This window comes from Vigna umbellata, chromosome 8, assembly GCF_029865625.1.
Source record: "Vigna umbellata cultivar VRB3 chromosome 8, Vumbellata_1.0, whole genome shotgun sequence".
NCBI lineage: Eukaryota > Viridiplantae > Streptophyta > Magnoliopsida > Fabales > Fabaceae > Vigna > Vigna umbellata.
This window is the reverse complement of record NC_142172.1, coordinates 27,724,920-27,747,495: the sequence shown is the minus strand read 5'-3', so window position 1 is coordinate 27,747,495 and position 22,576 is coordinate 27,724,920. Positions and strand designations below refer to the sequence as shown.

General features: G+C 35.6%; 1 protein-coding gene and 1 pseudogene across 1 annotated transcript; one reads left to right on the top strand and one right to left on the bottom strand.

Moving 5' to 3' along the window:
- The first annotated feature begins 1,644 nt into the window (after window positions 1–1,644).
- On the top strand, window positions 1,645–2,450 carry LOC124846359 (CBL-interacting serine/threonine-protein kinase 25-like; annotated as a pseudogene).
- Window positions 2,451–5,150: 2,700 nt separating this feature from the next.
- On the bottom strand, window positions 5,151–21,758 carry LOC124846360 (Guanylate-binding family protein). Its single transcript, XM_047323601.2, has 17 exons — window positions 21,447–21,758; window positions 20,685–20,787; window positions 19,644–19,713; window positions 19,497–19,535; window positions 19,289–19,406; window positions 19,141–19,198; window positions 18,258–18,322; window positions 18,061–18,067; window positions 17,888–17,948; window positions 9,702–9,761; window positions 9,569–9,588; window positions 9,407–9,472; window positions 8,412–8,579; window positions 7,497–7,754; window positions 6,779–6,991; window positions 6,021–6,292; window positions 5,151–5,675 (listed from the first exon to the last, which is right to left on the bottom strand). The coding sequence occupies exons 1-17, from the start codon at window positions 21,530–21,532 to the stop codon at window positions 5,534–5,536; spliced, it is 1,806 nt and encodes a 601-aa protein (XP_047179557.1). The 5' UTR covers window positions 21,533–21,758; the 3' UTR covers window positions 5,151–5,533.
- Window positions 21,759–22,576: the final 818 nt, after the last annotated feature.

Below are 22,576 nucleotides of genomic sequence, written 5' to 3'. Positions count from 1 at the left end.
ATTTTTTATCTTTTGGGATTCTTTTAACATATTTCAAAACTCTAATTTATCTCTCAATTTCATTCATGTGGCAGCTCCACCCTACCACCACACCACATCTTTCACTCTTCTTCTCTTCCCATCTTCGTTCAAGGTTTTCTTCTTCCTTTTCTTTCTTTTTCTTTTTCTTTTTTTTTCAACATTCTCTTCTCAACTTTCCTTTCCCTTTGCTTCTTTCCGTTGTTGGTGTTGATTCCTAGTGTGGAGAAGCATAGAGGAGGAGCGTAGATCTAGCGGTAGATCTGGTTTTATATTTCCATCTCAAGTTAGTTTAAATATGTATATTTGTTTATCATGTGTTGTTGTGTTTGGTTGTCTCTGAGAGCTGCGAAGGCCAAAACAAATGTGGGATATTTGTTCGGCCTTAAACGGATGTCGACATCCGTTTCACCTTAAACGGATGTTGACATCCGTTGAAAGATGACAACTGTTTAAAGCTTAAATATTTATTTTAGGGTTTATTTGATTACGCACCTGAACGAAGCACCTCTACAACCTTTGAGCACCACCACACCACCAAGACTGACTCTTGGCACTGGATCAATTCCTTCCACCACCACTAACCTTTGTAATCTCCCACGCACACCACGTAATGAAATTCTACCGCAGTCTCACATAGCACAACGAATGAGAGGAAGAAGTTCAACTTTAAAGAGAAAGAAGAGATTGTGTGTTTGCCACTGCATGTAGGGTACCAGGTATATGTCACTGAAATGGGTTGGGAGTGGGAAAAAATTCAAAAATATTAACCCTAAAAATAAAATTTTACTGAAGGGCAAAACAGTAATGGGGAGGTGGAGGAAGTACGGGGTGGTGGTGTAGGGAGCAACACCCATAAAACAAAGGGAAGAAACACATTCGGGTTTTGATTAGTTTTCCCAACAAAGTAGCAAATCTGGTAATTAAACAACCCACTAAATAAATTAGGAATTGTTTTATGTCTTTTTGTTGTTTACACTCCTTGTTTCCTAAATTCAATTTACCCTCCACATCTTGATAAACGAATCATGAGTTAATCCTAATAAAGGAGATCAAAGAAAACTTCATTTTTCAAAACTCAAGTGAGTTAGGATTAGAATTAAGGTGAGTTTGATTCTATTATAATATTTTAATTAACTTTTACAAACAATATCATTTATATATAGGTTTAAATATTCGGATGATCCTCATATTTAGGAATCTCAAATGGGTTCTCTTGTTGAAAATCGTCTCAATTGAGTCCTAAATTTTGAAAAATCGTAACAATTAAGTTTTTTTCGTTAAGTGTTGACAGACGACGTTAACTGATGCTAACATGTTGCATAGTTAATATGCTGATGTTAATTGTTTTATTATGCGGAATTTTTATTTAAATTAAGAGATTTTGACATGACAAAATTTAATTGGTTTATGTTAAAATAATAGATTACAGATTTTGTTTTCTTCTTCTCCTTCACGGTTCATTTGTCACTACACTAGGTATTCTTCTTCTTCATCATACTTGCACCATGAAGATTTTCAACCCCTCTTAATGTTTTCTTTGGTGGTATGTCCCTTGGACACCATATTCATCAAAAGCATCAATCTTTCCCATCTAGGTTCTTCCCATCTCCACTAATTCCTCCCATGGATTTGTTGAACAAATCTGACCAAGCAAACCCAAAAACATAATATTCAGTAAATACGGGATGGGGCAGGTCCTAGGGCAAGGAAACTTCGCCAAGGTCTACTACGGCAGAAACCTCGTCACCAACGACAATGTCACCGTCAAGGTCATAAAGAAAGAGAAGCTAAAGAAAGAGTGACTGGTGAAGCAGATCAAGCGCGACGTTTCGATCATGAAACTGGTATGGCATCCCCACATCGTTCAACTCAAGGAAGTCATGGCCACAAAAGGAGAAATATTCCTCGTCATGGAATACGTTGAGGGTAGTGAGCTCTTCACAAAAGTCAACAAAGGAAAACTCTCTGAAGACCTTGCCAGAACGTACTTCCAACAACTCATCAACATCGTCGACTACTGCCACAGTCGCGGCGTCACCCACCGCGACCTCAGGCCGGAGAATCTCCTCTTGGACCAGAACGAGGACTTCAAACTCTCTGACTTTAAACTCTCAGCGCTGCCAAAGCAACGCCGCACGAAGGACATGCTTGTAATGTTGTGTTGGACCCCTGCTTACGTGGCACCATATGTTCTAAAGAAAAAGGGCTACGATGGTTCAAAGGTTGATATATGGTCTTGTGGGGTAATTCTTTACGCCTTGCTTTACAGCTATTTACCCTTCCAAGGTGAGAAAGTTATGAGAATCTATAGAATAGTGTTTAGAGCTCAGTATGAATTACCCGAATGGGTTTCATCGTAGGCAAAAAACCAATTAAATTTTGTCACGTCAAAATCCCTTAATTTAAATAAAAATCACATAATAAAATAATTAACATCAGCATACAATTTTTTAAAATTTAGGATCCACTTGAGATCATTTTCAACCAGAGGACCCACTTGAGATTCTTCAACAAATACGAGGACCATCCTAGAATTTAAACCTTATATATACATATAAAATTATGTATTTTATTAGATAATCTAATATGTTATAATTTTTAATATTTGTATATCATACTTGTTATTATGTTATTAAATAAAATATATAATATATAATTTAATATTGACTATAATTTATTTATTAATTTGTAATGATGTAATTTGTGTTATAATATATATATATATATATATATATATATATATATATATATATATATATATATATATATATATAAAGAGTAAATGTTTAACTCTTTATAACCATTAAGAGTAAAAATTATGTTTACTCTTGTTATTTTTTATAATAATTAATTCTTTATCTTTTTATCTCTTACTTTTACTAGCATAGACAAGTCTTTTGTTGCTTAAGCGTAATCAATATTTCATTTAAAGAGATGATGATTTCAATGGAATCATTTGCTTAAATATCTATCACTTATGTAAGTTTCATGAGTCTTAAGCGAGTGATGCTTTAAATGAAATTCAATTTAATTTAAGATTTTTCTCGAATAAATGATGCATTTGTCTCTTTTAGGTGAGAAGCACTTCAATCATTTTTCTCAAATCAAATGGTGATTCTCGTTATTTCTTTCCTATATTACATAAGTGATTGAGTTAGTAAGTTGCAAAAAAAAAAAAGAAAGAAAAAAAACTCTTCTCTAAGAGGTAGTTTCTCATGTGGACAACCAAATCTTTTACTACCCTACACAACTATATAAGCAAATAAGGAAGAAAAAATCCATTTTAAAGAGAATGGATGAATCACAATATTAATGAATTTGAGTTAAATCTTGACACGAATTTCGGTGAAAGTATAGTTAGAGAACAATATGCCAATGCATATTACAAGAAGGTGACCAAATAAGATGAGGAGTTTGAATCATGGATATGGACAAATTTTGGTTCTTGATCATTTGTTCTTTAATAAGTCATTATTGTGTATGTTAAGAAGTAGACTTTAAGTCTAACTCAATACCATAAAACTGACTTGTAAAGTATACATGTTGAGAAAAAAAAATGATCCAACTACAAACAACACCACCTCTATAAGACGTGCAACAAGTTGTAGTTGCAATTTTAGAAAAACAAAAAAGGTATCATCATGGTTACGAAAACATTACATGGATTGATTTTTTTGCATGTTCATGTTCCTAGGTCATTTTCATATCTCATACAATAATATGTTGCTTATGTTGGTTGGTCAACCAGATTTAGGACAATCTCCAATTTTCTTCCCTAAGCTCTAAAGAGACTAACTCTACCTTTAACTCTAAAGAAGATGAGGTAATTGATGAGGCATAATAGACTCTTGAATTTTTTTAACTTAATTTACAAATTTCTTATTTTAATGTTCAAAGTAATGAAAATTTAAAAGTTAATTACATTGTGCATAAAATATCATATAACACCTTTAAATGTATGTGTGTAACAAATGCAAATCAACAATAAGTCAACATCATTACCTAAAAGTAACTCCTACATAATTTTTTTAAACATTTTAATTAATATTATTAGTACATATGAAATAAGCCAACACCGCTTCATAAAATTAACTATTACACAACAATTTTAAATCTTAAACCTTAACTTTTAAGTTAAATAAAATGGACGAAATAAATATGATAACCATTGACATCATGCTAAGATGATATCGCTTAAATGCTACACAATTTCACTCAAACAAATACTTAATAATATGAACTTCATCAACTTACATAAATTTGCTTAAGCACATTAATATTTGCTTAAGCATGAATGATCAAAGAGAAGCAATTGGAAAAATTTAAGTATATAGTTGTTGTCGCTTATGTGTCTAAGGATCACTCTAAGAGGTTATTTTGCAATGTGAGCTAGCATGCATTTGCTTCAGCACCTATGGGTATCCACTTAGCCATAAATGTTCGAAACGAAATACATAGAAAATTTTAAGTTGTGTATAAGCACTCAAGCATTTTAAGCAATACAAAGTTCTTCAATTTACATACATTCACTTAAGCATGCATATATTATCTTCAAAGCGTCCTTCAAACCCCCTTGAGCAATACATTTCAATTTGAACAGTGCACAACGAAAATAGCGACCACTGAATTTTTGTTGTTTAAATAAAAAAATTAAGCACTTAAGCAACAACTTAATTTCGTGTAATGTTTGTGATGTTAGTATGTTTTCATTGTATATAATTATTCATTTACATTTATTACAAACTTACTTTTGGTTCTAACATTTATGACTATTTTTGTTATCATAAATTGTCATAAAAAATAACATTTTCAATGATTAGCTATATTTAATTTTCATCACATCATATATTATCCTAAAAAATATCCTTAGTTATTAGTTGTATTTAATTTTCATCGTATACTTAAATGTTGCAGTTTGTTGTAAATTGTATACAACTAATCCACATGTTCCATTAATGAAAAAATTGTGGTTTATTCCTATATTTCTCAGTACTCAGTGATGATGCTAGTTTTAGAGAAATTAGAGTAATCATAAGTGTGGAGATATTCCCCATCCCGCAACGTGGATAAACCCCAAATTAAGTTGTGATATCAGGGGTCGCTCTTACTTACCGAGTGCAAACAAGAAAAAAGAATAAACATTTTTTCCTTTCTACTTTAAATTTACCAGTTTACAAGTCCACACATGACTGTGGCACAGCGGAGGATATATAACATGTAATTTACTCTAAAATCCTATATAAGCAATTGGTAAATGATACACAAATAAAATCAGATACAGTGCCATTGTGGCAACAAAGAACATCTTTGAGGGGCCAAAGTTGTAGAAGTTACTTGGTCAGTCACCCTCAGTTCACCATTTTATACACTCGGCAGAAGATCCTTTTGAAGATGAAGGGGCCAGCGAGCTCCAAGTAAAAAATAAAATAAAAAGCTCGCCATATAAGACAAATTGCGGAGCAGCATGCCAAACTCTTGAAACTCGCCGGCAACTGCAACCATTATCACAGATTTAGTCCGTTCGTGGTCGATTAGAACCATTTTTATTGGTTCTGTATAAAGGTAATAGCCAGTGGGAACCATGTTTCCTTTTCCCATAACACCGCCAATAAAGAATAAACAATAATAGCACTGCACCGATAGGAATAGCCCATCTGTTTTTAGCACCAAAAGTATTATATATCAATATAAAAATACCAGCATTGCACAAAAACTCATAAAGACAAGCATGGAACAGATTACAAACTGAATTTTAATGACAATTATCATGAATAGAAAAATCGAACTAAGGTGGAACTCAGACAAGAAAGTGAAACTAATGCATTTACATGTTTTTTTTATCACACCTAGTTTTCTTGGCTTCAACTTTTCATTACCATGAATCAAATGCAGAAATGTGACACTAACCAATCATATCTAAAGTGGATTTTAATAGCAACTGATAGAAAGGTTTTGACATAAATTCAGTTCAAGGAGCCAAAGGAAAAGGTTCAAATTACCTGTCAAGATCCAGAACAGGGCTGTAAACCACAGTTTCCCAAGTTGCAACTATAAAATGCCAAACTGGGTTATAGTAAAGTGCCTCTGCTGACCAAAACATTCTTGTGTATGTCTCCAAAAATATGAAGAGTGCCCACGCTCCAATTTCAATCAAAATGAATTTTATAAAAAAGCGGCCAATCACTACCATAACTAGAGAGAAGGCCACCAACCAATTGAAGAGTCTTTGGTTATAATCCTTTATAAACAGAGACCGAGACTTCCCCAACATCTGCATAGCAATTAGTTACAACAAAAAGCAGTAAGAATTCAAACCAATCTCTCATTCAGGGAAATTATGAATTAGCAAAATTTAGATACTCCGTGGAGAATTGCAATAGTTCCATTTTTAATGTTAAGTAAGCCAAATATGGCCAAAATGGTCAACTTGAAATATGTAAGGAATACTGTCACACCTACACTAAGAATAGAGATACAGACTGACACAGAAAATATGAAATTAATAATTTTTATGTACTGAGATGAGGCGCTATGAACTCCAACGTTAAGGTAAACACAAAAGGTAATAATAACAATGAATAAGCCTCACAAGTAATAGAGTGACACAGACAGACACATGAAATTAATTATTTTTGCATACTGAGATAAGACGCCTTAAACTCCAATGTTCAATTAAATACAAAAGGTAATAATAACAAAGATGATCCCCGCAAGAAATAAATTAGGAAAAAAAGAACACACTGTTAATATATCAGACCTTCATCATGCGTTGCTCATATTTTGGTTTTGAAGGTCCAACACATTCATGCCCAAAACTATTATTGCATTGCAGGAAACCTGCATTAAATTTTGCCAAGGAAGGAAGTTTGAGAACTTGAAGTTGATCCATTTTGTCCTCACATCTGGTGTACAGACCCTCACACAGCTTTGAAGATTGAAGCTCGTTTTGCACAACAATATTCTTATACACCTGCATAATTATCCCCAACAAATTTTAAGTTTAAATCATCAGATTCAAATTCCACGACCAGGGAAGAGCAGAGCAAATTTCCAAAGATTACCAAATCTACAAATATAACCCAAAGATCACCAAATGGTATATTTTACTAGGTACAATTCCTCATAATCTCACTGTTCTGACTCTACCACTGTGCACACTATGATAAGATTCAATTAGCCCACATGGTCTTTGTTATTTTCCGGACAGACATGCTGCTCTATTTGATTTATTGAAAACTCCAAGATGAAATATCATATACAGGATCTTTCCAAACATATAAAATACCAGTAAAGAGAATTTATTTATTAACTTAATTCATTTAATTTTGGAGAGAACCTTTTTAAACTAAAAACATAAAATACATTTGACATAGAAAACTACTGAACTAGCTTTTGCTAATATAACTTTAATTGCTAACAGAAATAAACCAAGGATATTTTGAGCCTTCAGCCTACTATAATAATTCAAACGCTACCTGTTGGATTTCTTCATCCAGCTGCACAACTGATTTCTTTGCATGGTGACGACCAAAATGCTGCTGATCAAAAACTTGCATGACTTTATCTTTAGTCCTATTATGGGCCCCTTGCAGAGATTCCTCAGTAAGAGGTAGAACTAACGTTGCCATATTTTCACTGTATAACTTCAGACATTTCTCAAGAATATTCTTGTTGAAAACCTCAACGAGAGAGCCTGTTGATGGAATTTCTCCTTTGTTCAAGGCTTCAAGTATCTAGATTTGAAAGGAGAAAATAAGTCGTGTAATGGAGATTCACAGAGTGAAGTCACATCAAAAGCCTTAATTCATTTAATCGTTAGTCTAAATCTGACCATATGAGAACTGACGAGTAAAATACTCGCAAAAAGAAGATTCTTGTATGACAAAGCAAAAATGGTAAAATATGAGCACCTCGTTAAGTGTCATGTTTAGAAAAATATTAGGAATAAATTAATTATACTCTCACCAACGAAAACAATTGCAGAAGACAAATTCAAAAATTCCGTTTCCGATAGTTTAAATTATTCATAATTAAATTGTCTCCACAAAAACTTGAATCCAAAAGTATAACTTACTTCTCTTTAAGAAAACCAACAATTACATAAAGGACGTAAGAGAAGTACATCACTATGAATGATTCAGAAATCATTTGTCCTACGTAATTGATCTGCAAATTCTATTGTACAATAGTTATAAGATCGGATAACATGCAGAGTCTTCTTTAAAGGTTCTCCATTGATTATTACTAAAAGAAACGTGTACACTCCGTAAATATTTTGATATTTCACTCCATACACAATTATGATCAATTTGTAATTGGTCTCTCCTCTAATAGGAACATCCAAAATGAAAGTACCTGCTCCAAAAAAGGAACATCCAAAATGAAAGTACCTGCTCCAAAAAGGAGACAAACTCCTTTCCAGTAAGAGTCCTTCCCTGTACAATCTTTGGAGAGATTATGCTAGCAACAAGCTCTTTCAATTGCTCCCTTCTCTTAACATATAATTGATCAAGCTCCACATCCTTCATATCACAAAGCTTTGTCCGCTGAAGATGTGGCTGTTAACATCAAGTCTCGACAATTAGAAATATCAACTCACAAATGGTTTTATCAAAAATTAAACATAAAATATTGATAAACTTTCTATCAAGAAATATGTAAACACAGATGGCAACTACTATGCCAGGCAGGTGAATAAAAAATAAAAAGAAAACTATACATAATTATTATTTGAAAAAACACCTAAACTCGTTTGTCAGAAATAAACTACTTCCCATACTACAATATCCTTCTTCATGACCAAAAAAGTCAAAGGTTTTTCCCAGTGACATAATCCTAATAAAGAGAGCAATAAAACAACAATACAAATAAATAACTCAGCCTTTATGCCTTGTAGGTTTAACCTGCCATTGGTGTTCCTCAAATACATTTCAGAACTAAGTAGGAGACAACTAACACAATAGGGATGAAAAATGGTTATGTGCCTAATGATCCAAGTTTGGACACTAATATTATTTATAAGTTTATCTTCTAAATCCTAAATAAAGACATTGGAATGAGAAGACAACAGCGTCCACCAGCAGAAGACGCAAATTTTTTCTTGTGTTAGCTCGAAGAAAACCACACAGGCAAATGTTAATGTCAGATAAACTTACAACATTGTTATTTTTCTTTGCCACATATATGATATACAATAGGGTAGCCATGATAACAGTTAAAATCACTCACTCTCCCATGGAAATCAATATATAACTACAATAGTTTCCATCTTCATACCATTTTACTTACACTCAAAGCTCCATATAACAGAAATCAAAAGGAACACCATATTTGAGTTGAAAAAGTAGGGAATCAAAGAAAAGTTGAACAAAGGGACCAGACATACTTGCGGTAAGCTAAAGGCAGTGCTGTTGTCACCCATAACAGCCAATGAATCTCGGATTTGATTGACCTGATGGAGTTGACTTTTAGTGTTATAGAAAATATTCAATCCTAGAGTGGTACTATTTTACTGAAAATTGGAAATTGAATTTAGAAGATAAAATACCACATCAATATTTTTGTTCCCTGCAATTGAGTAGTAAGAAAACCTTCCATCAGATCATTGAATTTAAAACAAATGGAAACCCAAGCCATGGAAAAAGTAAATTTTATACAAACAAGCGGTGGTGTAAACAAACCATCAATATTGGGGACTCGTCTGAGAGCTTCATTCACCATTTCTTGCACCGATTTCCCTTCTGTAGACAATTAAGGAAAATATCACATTTCTTGTCCATTCACAATATAACTGGCTGCTTACGCAAGCTCTTTTAGCTAGAAGAAGTCAATGCACAAGCTATTTTTACAATATGTTGAAACTCAAATTTTATTTCAAAGAAAAATGGATTGCAAGGATCAAACTTTTGGCTACTGAATCAAAAGCTCTAACATCATGCGAAGGACCAACCATCCTAAAGCTTAATCTATGAGGTGAAGACTTGTGAATGATTTTATTATGTCTAATAATTGACAAGTGCAGTAACAAGGGATGTGATGCCTACAATTCATTACTAACTCAAGCATTTAATGAGATGGCAGATTGGTGACCGTGAACAAGAGGGATAAAAGACTTGGCATAGAAAATAAAACACGAGCAACAAAATTATTAATGAACTTGTTCAGATTCTGTCTAAATTATGTGACATTGCCTCTGAGATTTCGTTGTGGACATGATTATATAAGCTGAGGTTATGTTCGACTATTCATTGATTGCCACTAATAATCTCATTTGTTATCTTTACATCATATTTCGTTGTGGACAAGTTGTGTTCTTGTTCTCAATAGACTCGGTATGTAATTGGTGAATATAAATTCCTTATGACCAATTATCAACTATCTAAGATTGTGGACAAGCTCGACAATATTTGCATGATGTACACTTCTCATGGCTATCATAAGAATTATGAACCATCCAAAACCAAATTCTAACAACAAATTTTCCTTCGGTTTAGTTTCACAAGAAAGAGCAGAATCCTCAACTTCTCTTTAGCTTTGCCAGTAGGGACTTGGTCCTCCATAACACTCAAGTTCCTATCATAGCATCACTCGTAAAGAGCTGACATCTCGACAGCTTTCACTGTATGACACCAATAAAAACCCTTGATAAATACCTTTTGCAAGACACCTACAACCAGCTCCAATACCCATTAGCAAGTACCCATTATGCCAATTATCAACTATCGAAGACTGTGGACAAGCTCGACAATATTTGCATGATCTACACATTTCATGGCTATCATAAGAATTATGAACCATCCAAAACCAAATTCTAACAACTAATTTTCCTTCGGATTAGTTTCACAAGAAAGACCAGAATCCTCAACTACTCTTTAGCTTTGCCAGTAGTGACTTGGGCCTCCATAATACCCAATATCCTATCATAGCAACACCCATAAACTATCTAAGATTGTGCACAAGCTCGACAATTATTGCATGATCTACACTTTTCATGGCTATCATAAGAATTATGAACCATCCAAAACCAAATTCTAACAACTAATTTTTCTATGGTTTAGTTTCACAAGACCAGAATCCTCAATTTCTCTTTAGCTTTGCCAGTAGTGACTTGGACCTCCATAATACCCAAGTTCCTATCATAGCATCACCCCCAAACTATCTAAGATTGTGGACAAGCTCGACAATATTTGCATTATCTACACTTTTTTCATGGCTATCATAAGAACTATGAACCATCCAAAACCAAAAACCAAATTCTAACAACTAATTCCTTTGGTTTAGTTTCACAAGAAAGAGCAGAATCCTCAACTTGTCTTTAGCTTTGCCAGCAGTGACTTGGGCCTCCATAATACCCAAGTTCCTATCATAGCATCACCCATAAAGAGCTGACATCTCGACAGCCTTTTGCTAGACACCGACAACCAGCTCCAATACCCAAGACTTAAGATTGAAAAGAAATAATTCTTGAGGGCTTAATTGATCCCTCTCACAATCTTCTATTTATAAGAATAAATTGATACACAAATACATGATAAATAGGGTAACCCTAGACACAATATAATCATGATAAATAGGGTAATCCTAGACACAATATAATCATGATAAATAGGGTAACCCTTGACACACTATAATGATGATAAAATAGGATAAATATCCTAACACTCCCCCTCAAGCTGGAGCATACAAATTGTATGTACCAAGCTTGGAACAAATAAACTCAATCCGAGGACCCCTTAATGACTTAGTCAATACATCTGCGAGTTGATCGTTTGACCCAATAAACTCAGTACATATTTCTTTGGTCAACAACTTTTCACGAACAAAATGACAATCAATTTCTATATGTTTAGTCCTCTCGTGAAACACTGGATTTGATGCAATGTGGAGAGCAGCTTGATTGTCGCAATACATCTTCATAGTATGGATGTCACAAAATTTAAGCTCTTGAAGGAATTGTTTCACCCATATAAGTTCACATGTTAATGATGCCATTGCCCTATACTCGGCTTCCGCGGTTGATCGAGCTACTACATTCTGTTTCTTACTTTTCCATGAAATAATGTTTCCTCCCAGAAAAACACAATATCCTGTTGTAGACCGTCTATCAATAGGTGAACCTGCCCAATCTGCATCACAATACCCAGATACATGAATGCTTCCTTTATCTTCATATAACAATCCTTGCCCGGGAGCCTTCTTTACATACCTTAGAATGCGAATGAGAGCATTCCAATGGTCAACACATGGAGCCTGCATGAACTGACTAACCACTCCAACTGCAAAGGATAGATCTGGCCTTGTAATAGTGAGATAAATCAGTTTGCCAACCAGCCTCCTATACCTCTCTGGATCAGAGAATAATTCACCTTCTTCTGTCCTTAATTTCTGGTTTGGGTCCATGGGACTGTCTACCGGTCTACAATCAATCATGCCTGTTTCTTGTAATATATCAAGAGCATACTTCCTTTGGGAGATTACAACTCCATCTTTTGATTGCGCTACTTCAATGCCTAAGAAGTATTTGAGACTTCCAAGATCCTTGGTTTGAAAATGTCTACACAAGTACTCTTTTAGTGGAGATATTCCAACAGCATCATTTCCTGTAATGACAATATCATCAACATATACTATTAAGTAAACACATTTCCCGAGAGAAGAATGACAATAAAAAACTGAATGGTCTGCTTCACTGCGTTTTAGCCCAAATTTTTGAACAATGGAGCTAAACTTTCCAAACCAAGCACGTGGGGATTGGTTGAGGCCATATAGAGATCGATGCAATTTGCATACCATACCAGACTCCCCCTGAGCAACAAACCCAGGAGGTTGCTCCATATAAACTTCTTCCTCAAGATCACCATGTAGGAAGGCATTCTTGATATCCAATTGATGAAGTGGCCAGTGACGAATGGCTGCCATGGCAAAGAAGAGACGAATAGTAGTCATCTTGGCAACAGGAGAGAAAGTGTCACAATAATCAAGACCATAAACCTGAGTGTAACCTTTTGCAACAAGCCGAGCTTTGAGCCGATCAATTTCACCATCAGGGCCAACTTTAACTGCATACACCCATCGACAACCAACCGCCTTCTTTCCTGGGGGAAGGGGCACCAGCTCCCAAGTATTACTGTGGTCAAGAGCCTGCATTTCTGCAATCATAGCTTGTCGCCATCCAGGATGATCAAGTGCTTCTTTCACATTCTTGGGTATAACAACAGAGGACACTGAGGATAAAAGAGAAAAATAGGAGGGCGACAATCGATGATAGCTTAGAAAATTATAAATGGGATGAGGGTTCCGAGTGGAACGAGTACCTTTTCTGAGGGCAATAGACCATGCTGAATCATTTGCACCAGGAGGCGTGGGAGGAGGTGACGAGGGAGAAGAATCTGAAGTAGGAGATTCACCATTGTCTTGGGGAGGTGGACTATCCATTGAGGCCCTGTGTGGGATGATCTCAGTATATGGAGAAACAGGTGTAGAAGGATTGTGATCAAGACTTGGAATGACAGAGACAGTGGAGCTATTCGACTCAGCCATTGGAATAGGAAGGACTTGCTGGAGGATAGAAACATCCTGAACAGATGGAGAGAAGTAAGGAGTCTGTTCAAAGAATGTGACATTGGCAGACATGTAATACTTCTTAGTTTCAGGAGAGTAACACCGATATCCTTTTTGAAGTCGAGAATAGCCTAAGAAGACACATTTGAGAGAGCGAGCGGAGAGTTTGTCTAGACCTGGAGACATGTCATGAACAAAACATACACAGCCAAACACTCGGGGAGATGTATGAAAGAGAGGATCATTAGGAAACAAAATGGAGAAAGGGACTTTATTATCAAGAGAGGAGGAGGGCATCCTATTAATAAGATAACATGCAGTTAAGATGGCATCCCCCAGTGATGGACAGGAATATGGGCACCAAGCAAAAGGGTACGAGCAATCCACTTTGGTATCTTATTGAACAAAAATGGTGATATTGTTCCTCCATTGATCAAGAATTTCGATTTTTGGGAAGTATCTTGGTCATCCAATAAGAAGGGTTTCCTTTTTTTCAAATGAAAGATTTGAAGACCTATTGATTCTAATAACTGATTACAGAGTGGATCATTCGGACCTTTCAATTCATAGATGTGGATCTCGGACCTATGAATGGGGATACCCCCAAAACTCACAAAGAAAAAAGAAGGAAGTGAGTTAGACAAAAAGAGAAGAAACTTGGGCAAAAAAAGAAGTAACTTGGACAAAAATAAACAAAGTGACTTAGACAAATCTTTTTTGTCGATAACCTCAGACCAATCAATCGAATATTGATTAATATGTAATCGATCGAACACTACTTGAAAACGGCTATTCTGCTCAGAAATGAAATAGTCCAAATGTTCCTGGAAATTCTTGCTCCCATTGGACCATTTGTATCTATATACATTAGGATCCCAATTCATAGATCTCTCCGTTCGAGAAATCAAAATAAGAGGATCGAACCATTTCTTCTGACTCTTTTTCAAATTTGATAAATGTTGGTTGATCGTGTATTTCATTCTAGTTCGATGATTCAGAGTATCATTTCCTATTTGATACCTTTGAATTCCATATTCGAAGTTGCAATTGAATCGATTCAATACATTTCTTATGTAACCATGGGTGCTATATAATCTATATTGATTGACTGCCTCCATTATGTTGTTGCTAGCAAATACAACTATTTTAGGTTTTGGATCTTCCACATTATTTCCGCAAGAGGTCTGGACCCATTTTTTTATGATCCTTCGATAAAAAGATTCATTCTCTTCATAAAAAAGAGGAGGTAGAACCAATAAAGAGTGCTTTTTCGATTCATCCCTGGAGTTTCAACCAAGTGTCTATTTTTTCGTTCTGCTATACCATTTTGTTGTGGTGTATGAGGACAAGTAGACTGATGTAAGATACCATGGGAACTCAAGATGGCAGAAAAGGAGGATGAGAAATACTCTTTTGCATTATCAGTTCTTAATATTTTGATTACTTGACCAAATTGATTCTTGATTTCATTCAAAAAGGATGTAAAGATAGCTAACAATTCAGAACGATTTTTCATAAGATAAACCCAAGTACATCTTGAATATTCATCAATAAAGGTAACAAAATATCTAAAACCAAAGGAGGAGATACGACTAGGTCCCCATATATCAGAATGGATGATGGAAAAACTAGAATTACATATTGATTGAGACCTTTTAGGAAAGGAAGATCTAACATGTTTTCCTAATTGACATGACTCACATTCTAAGGTTTGGAGACCACTAAGTTCAGGACACATCTTTTTTAATTTGGACAAATGAGGATGACCAAGTCGATCATGTAGCACTTTAGGATTAGGAGCAGCAACACAAGACACCCTTGGACGAGATCCAAAATGGTATAATCCGCCAGCTTCATATCCTTCTCCAATCTGTCTCCCCGAACCACGCTCCTGTATAACAAAAGATTTATGATCAAAGGTTATTGAACAATTTAACATTTTAGTCAACTGGCTTAAGGAAATTAAATTAAAAGGACAATTAGGGACAAAAAGGACTGAGTTGAGATTGAGGGAGGGAGACAAAGAAACATGACCGACTCCTTTGGAAGAAGTTTTAGATCCATTTGCAAGGGTTATGAAATGAGGTTTTTCTCGAAAGGAAATAGATGAGAACAAAGAGCTATTACCAGAAATGTGATCAGAAGCACCTGAGTCAATTACCCATGAATTTTGACATTCCATAGATTGAGAAACGCAGGCTGTTGATGTATTGGGAGATTGAGATGGTTGTGCCAAGCTGTTAGACTTTAACCTTAAATACTCTTGATATTCATCCTCAGAAAACATAGAAGTGGAGGTTTCAGTTTTCGAAGTGGAAGTTTCAGTCTTCGAAATATTGGCGGTTTTGGAAGGGAAACCATGTAAGGAGTAGCAATTCTCTTGAGTATGACCCATCCTTTTACAATATGTGCATTGAGTACGTCCCCGACCTCCTCGTCCTCCTCCTCTAGTGCCACGTCTTCCTCTTCCTCGTGTGGCAACCATGACAGATGGTTCCACTAGTTCATGCGCTTCTTGAGTTTGAGATACCGGGACACGCAGAAGGCGAGTGGTCAATGTTTCCATAGAGGGGACCTCATGACTAGTTAGAAGTTGATCTCTGAGATGATCAAAATCGGGATGTAGGGCACGAAGGATCAACACCATGTAAAATTTGTCTAGTTTCTTTTTGATATCCTCTAATGGATCTACTTCCAAAAACATCCTAAGTTCTTCGACAGCAGATTGGGCTTCAGCCATGAAGGACACCATATCATGGTCAGCCATTTTAAGAGATGCAAGCTTGTTCGTAGTGTCATAGAGACGTTGAATATCGTTGGCATAAATGTTTTGGGCTTTCTTCCAAAAGGAGTGACAAGTTTTGAAAGCCCTCAAAGATACAAGAAGTTTGGGTTCCACTGATTGCCATAACAGGGTACACAACTGGAAATCTGCTTGTTTCCACTGAGCAGCTTTTTCAATAGGCACATGGCTTCCATCTCGCTCAAGGTGGTCATAATGCCCATGGCCGAGGAACCACATTTCAACCGCAGCAGACCATGATAGATAATTTTTTCCATTTAGCTTCTCGGAGGTAATTGATGGACTTCCAGAGAAGGAAAGAGTACTACCAGACGCCATCTCTGAAGAAGACAAATAGTACTAGCGAGGAACAAGAAAACCCTAAGGGTTTAGACGAAGGAAACTGTGACAGTGATGGACGACCGGTGGCCGGCAACGGCCGGCGGTGAACGGCAGCCGGCGACGGACGACGGTGGCCGGCGGCGGCGGTGGCCGGCAACGGCCGGCGGTGAACGGCAGCCGGCGACGGACGACGGTGGCCGGCGGCGGCGGTGGCGGGCGACGAAGAACTGTGGCGCCGGACAGATATATATTACGAGACAGAAACCAGAGCGGGATCGACCCGCTCTGATACCAACTTAAGATTGAAAAGAAATAATTCTTGAGGGCTTAATTGATCCCTCTCACAATCTTCTATTTATAAGAATAAATTGATACACAAATACATGATAAATAGGGTAACCCTAGACACAATATAATCATGATAAATAGGGTAATCCTAGACACAATATAATCATGATAAATAGGGTAACCCTTGACACACTATAATGATGATAAAATAGGATAAATATCCTAACAGCAAGTACCCAAGCACTAGGGCAACTCACCCTCAAAAGCTAGTTATAACGAGAGAAGAACCAAACACTTAAATACTCTACCGAGCATCCCATACAACTCAATGTGGGACTTGAACAACCTATAATACCCAAGTTCCTTTCACAATGCAAATTGCTTCTACTCCTATTTTTTCACAAGCAAAATAAAACAAAATTGGATTAATTGCTATTTTGTTCATGAGAGAATTTTTTCTAGAGAAATTATTACGTCTTTTATTAGTTCCAATTATCAACCTGCTTAAACTGCCAATTTCTTCACAGGAAAGGTGTCTTACATGCATAGCAAGTTAGATGTATGTGACTTACATGCACCAACTTAAAGGACTATCTTGAGATTATATGTAGATAACGAGATTGGACCAAGTTTCTTTGTAAATTTGATTGATAAAGGCTGAGAATACTGAGATGTTAGAATATTTGTTGGTTGCTGTAAATATCTCCTTTAATTATTTGTTCATTATATACATTATTAGGCTTGAATATTTTCCAGATTATGTATGACTCTTTCCATACTTTTTGGGATCTATCTTGTCTTAGTGTATTTATATAATTACAAGCTTGACTTGCTGACTCAAGCAAGTTTTTCCCTCAATTCTAAGTCTCTAATTTCTGTACCAAGTTAACTTACGTAAAAAATCACGTTGGATGAGCCATAAGAGCTTAGCAGGTTCAAATGCAACATCTTGACCCTATAAAATATCCAAACATTCAAATATAATCAATTTACCAATGACAAAGTTTGCATTAAAAAAAAATATAAAGAAAGGAATATTAGATAACAACTCTAAGGCCTTGGCGTACCTTCACTCTGTTCAACACACCGGAGTTGCCAATTTAGGATGAGAAAAATTTGCAAATTAAACAAAGAAATTAGTAACTATGACTTAACCCCAAAAGAAGTGGTTTTACATTGAAATATTAAAGGGATAGGGAGAGCAGCATTGATAATTAAAAATAAAATTATCAATAACAAACAAAAAGTTTATCAAGATGCAGACCTCCCATAAAATTCTTCAGCTAGCTCAACCGCAAAAGAGAGTCGAGAGATGTCAGCTTCACGTATCTGAACACACAAAATTAACATTTCAGTCTGACCTAAAATTGAGGAGTTTAAGACTATTCAGTTCTAACAAGTTGAAACTTGATACCAGAAAATTTTCTTCAAAAGAAAACTGATCTGTGCTCAATGGTTCAAAGACAAAAGGCAATCCATAATTTGTGACAAATTTAGAATTGTAAATACCAGGTAGGTATATTTATTCTGCCCACATTGGACTACGGTAATTTGTAGATGAAAGTGGGCCGAAAAATGGGTGAACAGAGGTACTGGTTAGAAGTCACAAAACCAGAAGCCAAGAAGAAAGGAGAGAATGACACCTCTCTCTCGCTCTCTCTCTGGTATTTCAAAGTGTTTCCCTCTTGTACTTAAATGTACATTGCCCAAAGTTCTAACTAACTAATGATCAATATAGTTCTCAACACGTTGAGTATATATTCAAAATAACAGCTGATATTTGGGAATTGGGTAATTTCTAGCTTTAGTTTTTATTAGGTGACTAGAAATCCTAGCAAATCTACTGAAGTCTAAACAGTGTAAAACCCTAGCAATAACCAATCTAGCACATCATAGGAGAATTTATAATATTAGAACGAGTCATCAAATTATTAATAGTGAGGTAAGTTGTCCACTATTCTATTTTTCACAATTTATTTAATGAGTGTACATGCTTCAATTTCATGGGTTCGCAAATCCTCTCTCCAACCCATACTCAGTATCCTCGCTTTGAAAGCATCCCTGATACCAATTCTTTTGTGCATTTGACATTACAAGATAAACACCAGCAATAAAAAATAAATTGGGAGATGACAGCAATTACTAACCGTCTCAGGCAAATTATATATAAGTACAGAACTCAAGACAGTTGCCAGAGCAAATATCCTGCAAAAGAAAATACAAAAGAAAGCCAACAAAAAAATCACACATAGCATTCAACACAGAAAACAGCATGCATGCTCAAAAAGCAATTACCGATCATCATATACATTGGACTTCCCCACACTTTCAAATCCTTCGGTGTCAAGGTAAAAGACAGAAGTTCTTACTCCATTAATGTCCAAATCTATAGGTGTTCCCCAAACCCATATTCCTGAAGAAGTGAACCAAAAGATTAAAAATATATTTTAAAATATTATATCCAATTAAGTATATCATACGAAAAATGGCAATCTCTACCTACCTTTTGTCTTAGTGTCACGCATGTGCCCAACACCAAATCCTAGCAAACAAAAAATATCACGTTAAACCTTTCAACCAAACATATATTCCAAAACAATCCCAAAATATGGGTATTGTGGGAAAAATCTAGTAGCTATAAAAGATACACCTTCGTAACAAGAAAGAGAGAGAAGTTGATTAAGCAAAAAAGATTTTCCAGAACGATACGGCCCAATCACCTGATAAAAAGAACCATAAAAAGATAAAAGCAGAGCCCATAAAGAGGTAGACAGTGAATGAACAACATTTCTTCAATACTGCACAAGTTTTTTTCAATATGAATCACAAATCAAATTGATTTTGTGGGATAACCAATAACATTAAAATAACATCAATTATGAAAGCAGTTATATAGGTTCCTATAATGAAACTACAGCACAATAAAACAATTCAATCACAGAAAAAAATACAATGAGGGGAAAGGAATGAAAAATGAAAAACTCATCTTCACAAAACAAGATTTCACTCATGAACTGGTAGACTTACACAACCTAGCATTTAAACTATTTAAACACTCTGGAAAAGATAAATGATTAGAATTCTCCCACATTACTTACTAAAAGATGGGAGGGTATGTAAGGTACTCATGTCCATGTCATAAGAGAGACACACTAGCAAAATTAATGGTCCCTACATAAATGACAGAGGATCTTAACATAATTGATCGTGTCATTTCCTCTCCTAATATGACCTGATGGTCCAGATTTAAAGACTAAAACTGAAAATAGTTTAGGGAACGAAAATCAATACTCAGTATATGGAGGCGGGGAGAGACAGGATCATCAACATGTGTAGTTTTTGAACCTCCAATAAGTTTTAATCTCTTAAGAAGTTATTTTGTCTCATCTTATAGGGATGGAAATGATCATCTTAATTTATGAAATATCAAAAGATCCACACTTAGGAAAACACTTGCACACGAACAATTCTAAAAAGATTAATTCATTCAAATATATATGACCACACTTTGTAGCAGAAGGTCAAATGCCTTTAACATTATATTCATGTTTCAAGTAGAATCTACAGCCTACTGCTGCCTATCAAGTGTTAGAACAAACAAAATGGATTAAATACTCCCACTAATCCGCATAAACAGCAGGCGGAAGTCCAAAACAGATAAAGCAAGCTTTAAAGTTTCAGTCAAACATACCGCCACTGCAGCAATGGGGTTGGTTATTCTCTCGATAGCCTCCAAACCTTCTCTTGAAAGACGAAGTTTCGTGTGACCAGGATCAGGTTCCACAATGGGAAAGCTGCGCATACAAAAAATGGCAAGAATAAGTAAAATTCCCCACAACTTGAAACCAAAAGGAAAACTCACTTCACATAAAGAAAACAATGAAACTCGGCGGTACAACGCCCTAAAGAAGGTCACTAAAACCACGATAGGGAACAGACAAAGAATAACAATACATCACAGAAAGTTGTTCACTACATGCATAAATCATTAATAACAACAACAAACGAATCCCATACTCCAAACAGATATACGCACACAGTGAACGCTATCGTCGGCACAACTCTAATGCGAAAATAACACCGCACTAAATCTACACATATCAACACACATCTGAGGGAAAGCACAAATTCGAAAATGTTCTCTCTCTCGTTGTGGCCACAAGTCTGTAGTGTCTCTTTTGCCTATATTCGTGTTCTGAATTATTCAATAAGCCTACAAGTCAACGTACAATAAACATATCTCACACGTTACTGGCAAAAATCCATCCCATCACCCTTCCCGTTTGTGTGAAACAGTTTTAGCATTGCGGAAAACAATGCACGCGTATCGAGGATCTAAAAGGTGAAGAAAAGCAAAGTATTGAAGGCTCAGATCTCGGAAATAGGAAAGAGAGCTGAATAGAAGTTGAATACAGAAGAAAGCGAAAGAAATGGAGAATTTAGCAATACTCACGCTTGGTGGAAATTGTCAATGGAGAATGAGGGAATGGGAGAGAGGCAGAGGAAGAGCAGAAGCAGAAGCGGAAACGGAGAGTCCATAATGCAGAGAGAGAGAGAGAGAGAGAGAGAGAGAGAGAGGTGTCTCTTCGTGAGCCTCTATCTGCGGAATCTGAAGGAAGGTGAAGGAGAATGAAGTTGGAGGGTTGAAGCAATGGTATTATTCATGACCAAGGGAAGAATGTGTTGGAAAATTGGGATCTGAAGCAAGACCTGCTGAAGGGGGAACGTTTTCGTTCTCACCGGTAAAACGAAGACCGTGTAAAAGGAAAGGCCCAATCGGGGTTGCTATTCCCAAACTCATATATCTAAGTTCACACCCTATTTTTGTTAATATTCTTTCTCTACAAATTACCGGATTTATTCTGGTAATACGTTGACGTTTTTGAAGCGTATTAAATGACATGTTTACAAATTCGTATTTATTTTGGCAATACGTTTACGTTTTGAAACGTATTAAATGACATGTTGAGATATTTTATACTTTTATGATATGGACCTTCAAGAAGTAAGGCTGATCAAATTTGCCAAGTGTTATCCACATTAATTTTTGCAATTGATTTGGTCATGCTTATAAGAAACTTGAGACTTGTATAATTAATAAGTGATGTATTATAACAATGTTGAATTTGATTGTTTGAAAGGAACGAGTCCTTCATTTAAAAGAAAATTGTTTAACCTATAATACAATTACTTTCTATTGATTTATTTTAAATTAATGTAATAACGATTTTTCTCTTGACCCAACAATAATGGAAAATGTTTTTTTTTATGAAAATGTGACATAATAAAAGTAAAAATTGTGTAGTTAAATGATTGTATAGAAAATTATCATCTTTTTCCTACCAATTACTCCATTTGTCACTACAAAAATATGTAATTTTACCCGGGGTTTTTTCAATATTACTGACGGTTTTAACCCCCGCAAATCACATTTCACGTGGTTGGAAAACGCCCGTCGCCAAATAAGTACTGGCGGTTCTGAAAAAAACTGCCAGTATTAGCGGAAGTTTTGTGAAAACTGTCGGGAATATCGAGGGTTTTGTGAAAACCGTCGGGAATAGCGGGTTACTCAAAAATCGCCAG